This window comes from Penaeus chinensis, chromosome 37 (assembly GCF_019202785.1).
Source record: "Penaeus chinensis breed Huanghai No. 1 chromosome 37, ASM1920278v2, whole genome shotgun sequence".
Taxonomy (NCBI): domain Eukaryota; kingdom Metazoa; phylum Arthropoda; class Malacostraca; order Decapoda; family Penaeidae; genus Penaeus; species Penaeus chinensis.
The window spans coordinates 5,475,302-5,484,090 of NC_061855.1; the positions used below are offsets into that span (position 1 = coordinate 5,475,302).

The window sequence follows — 8,789 nt, forward strand, 5'->3', positions numbered from 1 at the left end:
GCAAGAAGGCCTTGTATTGTATTCAGGGCCTCTGTCTTCCAAACCTCGAACTCCTGATACTTCGTCAACAATTATGGTGCTGCAACTTTGGCAAGGAATGCCTCAGTTATTGCTACAGGGTCGAGGTGGACCTCTGAAAGTAGAACTGAACACGACTATTAATAATGGGTATTGGCATACTGTTCGCATTCATCTCCAGTCGAAGGTAAGTTCATTTGTTTGCAAGTACGTGAACACAATGAATACTGCCTTTGAATAAAATATAATGGGTGCATTATGTACTACATATGGTACTTAATTTTATGTTTTATTGTGTGATAGATCTGTTTTGCTTTGTACAGGGTGTGATGATGATTTTGGACCCATGTACTAGGAATGTACAAAACTCCGGCCATGAGGATAGACACTGCCTGGCTCGAGTTACATGGAAGAATATAAACGAGCCAGGTGGCCGACCTAGGTTTGGTCATGGAATTTTACAGTTGGGTGGAAGAGCAAACACGTCCCTTCGCTTAGCTGACCACGGATGGACTATAGAACCTACCTCGCACTTCCTGGACGGCTGTATCTCACACCTAAGAATCAACGGTCAGGTAGAATTTAAACGGTACTATTAACCTGCTCTGCATATAAGTATACTCTTCATGATTGGTGGAGATAGAGGAGAGGATGTAGTAGATGAGTGACCGTCTTATAGTTTCGTTGCAGCTGGTAGACCTTGGAGAACCAGCCTATAGTGAGGGCAGTGAGAGCGGCTGCAGATCCCAGGAAAAGACGTGCCGTCGTGTCGTGAAAACTTGCAGAGAACATGGGCGTTGCGACGGCGGGGTTGAACAACCTGAGTGTGAATGTGAACCAGGGTGGTCAGGATACGGATGCCAAGTGGCTACAGTACCTACAACTCTAAGAGCGTCATCCTACGTGAGGATAGCCCTATCGTTCACGCCGCCGCCCCATCTGTTGACTGTACAGTTGAGATTGAGAACGCAAGGAGCTCAAGATGGTCAGCTGGTTCTCGTCAAAACTCATGACGATGTTAATGCTTTGTCTATACATGTTAGTTATCTTCTATTATATGTATGTGTGTGTGTGTGTGTGTGTGTGTGTGTGTGTGTGTGTGTGTGTGTGTGTGTGTGTGTGTGTGTGTGTGTGTGTGTGTGTGTGCATTTATTCAGAGAAAGTAAACCAGATATGTCTAACATCATAAGGATTCGTCACCTACATTTTCTTTCCTAAAAAGGAACACAGTGTCTCACTTTCATTGCCTTCTGATTCCAAGCCTAGTCAAAATTTATTTGCTATAAGTATCGATAACAGAAAGTTGTTAAACTTCTATTCCTATAACTACAATGGAATATACAGCTCCGTGCAGGTGTGGCGTGTGCATCACTGAATTATGGTGGGCGTACATCAAGAGAAGCATGTGTAAATAACCGCCCATTAGATGACGGATCGTGGCACGTTGTCAGAGCAGAATGCCAGAGTTACAGCCTGGCGATGAGTGTGGATGACGGTGACAGCTGGAGGAGAAATGATTCAGTGCCTGTCTTCGAGAGGGAAGACGTACCAGCACCGATGCATGTGGGCAGAATCGAGTCCGTGTTCGTTGGAGGAATACCAGAGTTCACGGGCGTTGGTCTCGTTAGCGTCCGAGATGATTTGCGAGACGGTGAGTTACGCTCAAATTGAATGGTTCATTCATCAGGTAATGTATTCCTATTAACATTGCTACATGTACCATTTACTATAGATATTTCATACTTGTATTATCATGGAGCACATGTTTAATAATTCGCATATTAGGGTCAATCATTTGCATTGCTTAATAACGAAGTCCTAACAGCCTGCATAGACGATCTACGAGTGTCTGGTCGGTCATTACCGCTTCCTCCTGCCAACAATCTATCACCTTGGGGTCAGGTAACAACAATGCAAAATGTAGACTCAGGCTGTGTAGCGGCCGGTACCTGCCAGAACACCAGCTGCCCAGTTCCACTCACTTGCTCTGCCTCATGGGGACGAAGTATATGCAGGTAAAATAGTGTCCTTATAGTCAGAGCATGACACATATGTTTCAATTTTAGACTTTGTCCTTATGTATATGTACCTCTGTTGATGACACAATTCACAATCTTTTCTTTTTTCTTCCATAGTTGTGGGCCGGGGACGCAGTATGTTGACGATACCTGCGAGGACGTGGACGAATGCCTGTGGAACCCCTGTCTGCATGGAGGATCGTGTTTGAACGCAAAGCCCGGTTTTCTCTGTATATGCGGACCGGGCCACTCCGGCCATCACTGTCAGTGGACCAACCGAGACTCTGCGGCTCATCCGTATACAATGCAATTAATCATAATAGCACTGACGCTATCTGTTATTTTTGTAGGTGAGTATTTTTTTAACACGTTTCCGCAAATTCTATATGTATATGAATAATATTGAATAAAAGAACATAATTCTAAATTCTTTGTCCCACATTCCACTAATTTGTATTCATCTATGTCTTTTATGAGATGTATATAACTACTCCTATGGCGCAAGGAGACTGTAAATCACAGTCATAGATAACTTAGACAAATATGTACACAGTGGTGGTTGGTTTGGTCGTTTCCATACGTCTGCGTTACTCCTCGCTTACTCGGTCGAAGAGAAAGCAGTCTAGTAACGAAGTAGAGAGACAGAAGGAGAGGATAAATGAAGAAGAGTACAAAATGGTCGAAAGAACAGCCTGTACGAAAGCGAAATCGGGGCATCAAGCGTCTTTAAAATGTCTCACGGTCATGTTGCCTCCGGAGCAGCTCACTGTGGAGAATAAAGGTGTAATTTATTTTTCTTCTTAAGATTAAAGTAAATCATTTAACAAGACGTCCTGAAGCGTCTTTTAAGAATATGTTTATTTATTTTAAAAATAAATCAATTTATCTGAATTTATGTGTTAGTGTGTGTGTGTGTGTGTGTGTGTGTGTGTGTGTGTGTGTGTGTGTGTGTTTAGTATGTGTGTGTGTGTGTGTATGTGCATGTGTATGTGTATGTGTATGTGTGTGTGTATGTGTGTGTGTGTGTGTGTTAGTATGTGTGTGTATGTGTGTGTGTGTGTGTGTTAGTATGTGTATGTGTGTGTGTGTTGTGTGTCGACAAACTTACAAATCATTTCCCAAACGCATTCCCAGAGCCCGAGAGCCCATCGCTGGCCGAATCTCCAGCAGGAAAGCCGCCCCTTTTCGTTATACCGAAGGACGACCTCCGTGCTTACGCTTACGAGGGCGAAGGCTCGTCCTCCGGATCGCTCTCGTCAGCCACTTCGTCAAGTACTAAATTTGTTTTTATGTTATTCTTGATTGATATTAGTGTCTTTATTAACATATTTATATATTTTCTATACTTGTTGGCGCTGAACAGTGTTATTGCTCTTGTTCTTGTTTTTACTTGTTTTTTTTATATTATTATTATTGTTACTATTATTATTGATATTATTATTATTAATATTATTATTGTTACTATTATTGTTACTATTACTATTGATATTTTTATTATTAACATGATTATTTCTATTATTATAATATTTTTTATATCTTTATAATCATTAACATCTTCATTATCATCATCAGTCTTATTATTTATGCTTTTATTATCATTATTATCAATATCATTATTATTATCATTATCATTATTGTCAATATCATTATTATTATTATTATTATTATTATTATTATTATTATTATTATTATTATTTCATTATTATTAGCAGTAGTAGTATTGTTGTTTTTATTAGTAGTATTGTATAGTTGTTTTCATTATCATTGTTGTCATTATCATTATTATTATTATCATTATTATTAATATTATTGTTATTATTATAATTATTATTAATATTATTATTATTATCATTATCATTGTTATCATAATTTTTTCGTTTATTATTATTGTTTTTATTATTATTATTATTATTATATTATTATTACTATTATTATCATCATCATCATTGACATTATCATACTCATTGTTGTTAACATTATTACTACTATCGCTGTCGTTATCATAATCATTATTATTTTTTTAATCATCACTATCATTCATATCATTACTCTGTATTTCACATACAGAGTAATGATGAAAACAAAAAAAAATATATCGAAATATAAAACCGGTTCCACATAATATAAATAAGACATAAAAATCCTTCATAATTCCTATTGAATAAATATCCCTCTTTGAACACGCAGGTCACCGAGGAGAGAGTAGTGACGAAGCTCCGCACACAGCACTAGCACCGGGCTTTCTAGATGTCATAGATCTATTGAAAAATCTACCTGACGCTTCAAAGTCACCCATATTTGATACATCAAGGCAGAGGAACCGGTCTTGCTTACCAGTGCAAGAAGTGGGCAAGCATCCTCAAGCAGATGAAAATTATGATTCAATTAATCCAGCTTCGGTAGCAGCTAGTTCTCACGTGACTAGTGAATGTGGAAATGTTTGATAAGTGTGAATACCAGGCAGCTTCTGTTGAATGACAAGTTAGTGAGAGGTAATGAAATAGTGTTTTTTTCAGCTAATGTAGTTGTAATTATCTTAGTCAATCATAATTATTGTCATCAAACATATACCTTTTTAGCATACAGATCATCGTTTGTATTATCATTATCATTATTGCTGTTGTTGAAGCAAACATACGTAATGCAAGATTGTTGATTAGCCGATATGTAAACCATAATCTAGGCAATGGAGGTCTGATTAAACTTTTGCAAATATTATCTCCCCCTCCCCCCCCTCTCTCTCTCTCTCTCTCTCTCTCTCTCTCTCTCTCTCTCTCTCTCTCTCTCTCTCTCTCTCTCTCTCTCTCTCTCTCTTTCTCTCTTCCTCTACCTCTCCCTCTTTCCCCCATCTATATCTCTCTTTCTTCTGTTCTTTCTCCCCTCTCTCTTTCTCTGTCAATTTATATATGAATAATATACTCGTCCGTGTCCATGGGAGGCAGACAGACAGATAAACAGATAGACAGACAGACAGACAGACAGACAGACAGACAGACAGACAGACAGACAGACAGACAGACACACAGACAGACAGACAGAGACAGAGGCAGAGATGAACAAATAGAAAGACATTCAGATGGAGAGACGGATATAAACAGATAATCATGTCTATAACATGTCTTTACAGGTGCTCCCGGAAGAACTTCACCCAACACTTCACCCTTTGCCTCATTATCATCATCTGCCCCAGAAAAATTGTAACAGGATCATAATAATGTCTTCTTGATAATCTGAGAGCAATTTTATAATAATATAACGTCTGTGTTTATATAATAGATTTTAATCTAATGTTGCAAGATATATGATTTTATGGGAGTAAAATCTTTCTAAAAAGCTTTTACAATTTGTCACACAAAATGTTTTAGAGACTAATAAAATTACAAGTCACATGTTATATCTATTATCCTATTATTCAATACCTGACAAGTAAATGAATTTCTGTTTTCCGAACAATGAAAATAACACGTTTACTGGAAAATATAAATGGTTTACATCCAAACGAACGGCCATGTGTAAAGAAATGTATACGAAATATGTTTTGAAATATATTTTGAGGATTTTTTGTATATCTAATTTCATTTCATGTTTGAATGACCCTAATTTTCTTTAAACACAAAGAAAGTTTAGTGATAAATTAGGAATTTCACCAACCCAAATGTCTGACAGTGTGATTGATTTATAGACAGTAATAATAATAATAATAATAATAATAATGATAATAATAATAATCATCATCATCATTTTAGATTTATATACCAGCCCCAGCATAATGGTTCCAATGACATTTCTAAACCGGTAAATCAAATCAAATTTATAATTTATCAAACAGATTTGATAGCATTACCAACAGCTTTAGTTGGTGAGGGATTTTGATTCACTCTCACAAATGATTCCGATACCTCTTGTAGAACACGGATTTACTGTTAAAAAGAATTCCTTAAGTGATTCGCATGGAAATAAAACTATTTACCATTGGAGTCTTTGCATCCATGGATGTACCTTCTTTTCTCAAAGTTTGCTGTTAAATGGGATTTCAAATGAACAAAGACGAAAAGAAAAGAAAAGTAGTAAGTAGTAAGGAAAATATTAACATGTCATTCCCAGTCCCAAGGGTCGTAACATAAGTGAAAAATTATTGTCATTTTTAGCGTATTGATCATGGTAATAGTATGATACTTATAGCAGCCATAACAACAACAGCCAATAAAAAGAGTATTAGTAGTCTTATTTATAATGATAGTAAGGATTATAATGGTAATATAAATGATGATAATAATGATAATATCAATAATGATGATAATAATAATATCAATAATGAGGATAATAATGACAATATCAATAATGATAATAATAATAATTGTTATAATAATAACAATGATAATAATAATAATAATAATAATAATAATAATAATAATAATAATAATAATAATAATAATATTAATAATAGCAATAATGAAACAATAACAAAAATAACAATAACAATAATGATAATAACAAAAATGATAATAAAGATGATAATAATGATAATGATAATAACAATAATGGTAATGACAATAATGGTAATAATATTAATAATGTAAATAACAATAATAATAATAATAATAATAATAATAATAATAATAAGGATAATAATAATAATATTAATAATAATAATAATAATGAAAATAATAATAATGATGATAGTAAAAATAATAAAAATAATATTAATGATAATGATAATGATAATAATGATAGTTATTATTATTATTATTATTATTATTATCATTATTATTATTATTGTTATTGTTATTAATGCTGTTATTATTAATATTAATATCATCATTATCATTATTATTATCATTATTATTATTATCATTATTATTTTTATCATTATTATTATTATAAGTAGTATTAGTATTAGTATTAGTATTAGTATTATTACTATTATTATTATTATTATTATCATAATATTATTATCATTATTATTATTATCATTATTATTATCATCATTATTTTATTCTTATTATTATTATTATTATTATTTACATTATTATTATTATCATTATTGTTAGTATTATAATTATTACTATTATTGTTATTCTTATTCGTATTATTATTGTTGTTGTTATTATTATAACTATTATTATCATTATTATTATTATTATCATTACTATTGTAATTATTATTATTGTTAATATTATTGTTGCTATCATTATTATCATCATTATCATTATTTTCATTATTATCAATATTATTATTATTATTATTATTATTATTATTATTATTTTTATCGTTATTACTATTATGATTGTTGTGATCTTTATCATTTATATTGATATCATTATTATGATGATACTACTAATAATAATGATAATTATTAATATTATCATTATCATTATTATCATTAGTTATATTATCACGATTATTATTATTATTATTGTTATCATTATCATTATTATTATTATTTTTATTACTTTTATTATTATTGTAATTATCATTATTATTATTATTATTGTTGTGATCAGTATCATTGTTATTGATATTATTATGATGATGTTACTACTAATAGTAATGATAATGAAAATATTAATGATGATAATAATAACTATAACAATAGCAATAACAACAATAACAATGATAATGATGATGATGATAATAATGATAATTAAAATAGTAATAATAATCATTTAATCAACATATAATTTCCCGTTTATAAAGTGAGGATTATAATGATTTTATATTAATAATAACAATAATAATAACAATAACAATAATAATGATAATAATAATAATAATAAAAGTAATAATAATAATAATAATATAAATAATAATTATAATAAAATAATAACAAACACAATTATAATCCCGATAATGGTAATAACAATATTGAAAATAACAAAAATAATGATAATGATAATAATACTAATAATACTAATAATAATAACAATAACACTAATAATACTAATAATAATAAAAACACTTATAATAATAATGATAATAATAATAATAACAATAGCAATAATAATAATAACAATAATAATGATAATAATAATAATAATAATAATAATAATAATAATAATAATAATAATAATAATAATAAAAATACTAACAATGATCAGTATTATGATTATCATAATTGTTATTATTATTATTTTCGTGATCATAATAATGATAATTATTATTATTACTGTTATTATTATTGTTATCATTATTATTATAGTTATTATTATTATCATTATAAAAAACAATAATAAAATAATTATTATTATTGTTATTATTATTGTAATTATTATTATTATTACTATTATCATTATTATAGGTATTATTATTATTATGATTATGATATCATTAATGTTATCATTAACATTATTATTGTTATCATTACTATTATTATTACTTTTATCATTATTATTATTATTATTATTATTATTATTATTATTATTATTTATATCATTATTATTAATGTTATCATTAACATTATTATTGTTATCATTACTATTATTATTTCTTGTATTATTATTATCATTATTATTTTTTCATTATTATTATTGTTAATACTATTATTATTATTGGTATTTCAATTATCTTTGATATTGCTATTATGACTATTTTCATGTTTGTGATGATGATGATACTACTAATAATAAAGACAATAATAATGATAATTAAAACACTATTGATTATAATACAAATAATAATAATAATAATAATAATAATAATTATTATAATAACAATAAAAAATAATAATCATAACAAGAATGATAATAATTATAA

At 29.8% G+C, this 8,789-nt stretch overlaps 1 protein-coding gene across 1 annotated transcript; it reads left to right on the forward strand.

Moving 5' to 3' along the window:
• Positions 1 to 1,852: 1,852 nt before the first annotated feature.
• LOC125045223 (putative neural-cadherin 2) lies at positions 1,853 to 5,423 on the forward strand. Its single transcript, XM_047642376.1, has 6 exons — positions 1,853 to 2,033; positions 2,154 to 2,386; positions 2,590 to 2,817; positions 3,171 to 3,308; positions 4,224 to 4,528; positions 5,164 to 5,423. The coding sequence occupies exons 1-5, from the start codon at positions 1,930 to 1,932 to the stop codon at positions 4,478 to 4,480; spliced, it is 960 nt and encodes a 319-aa protein (XP_047498332.1). The 5' UTR covers positions 1,853 to 1,929; the 3' UTR covers positions 4,481 to 4,528; positions 5,164 to 5,423.
• Positions 5,424 to 8,789: the final 3,366 nt, after the last annotated feature.

Excerpts from the sequence above, each read along its gene's own strand:
- LOC125045223 (XM_047642376.1), top strand. The coding sequence starts at position 1,930 with ATGCAAAATGTAGACTCAGGCTGTGTAGCGGCCGGTACCTGCCAGAAC. Across the intron at positions 2,818-3,170 it reads GCTCACTGTGGAGAATAAAG|AGCCCGAGAGCCCATCGCTG; the intron begins GTGTAATTTATT and ends ACGCATTCCCAG. Across the intron at positions 3,309-4,223 it reads CTCGTCAGCCACTTCGTCAA|GTCACCGAGGAGAGAGTAGT; the intron begins GTACTAAATTTG and ends TTGAACACGCAG.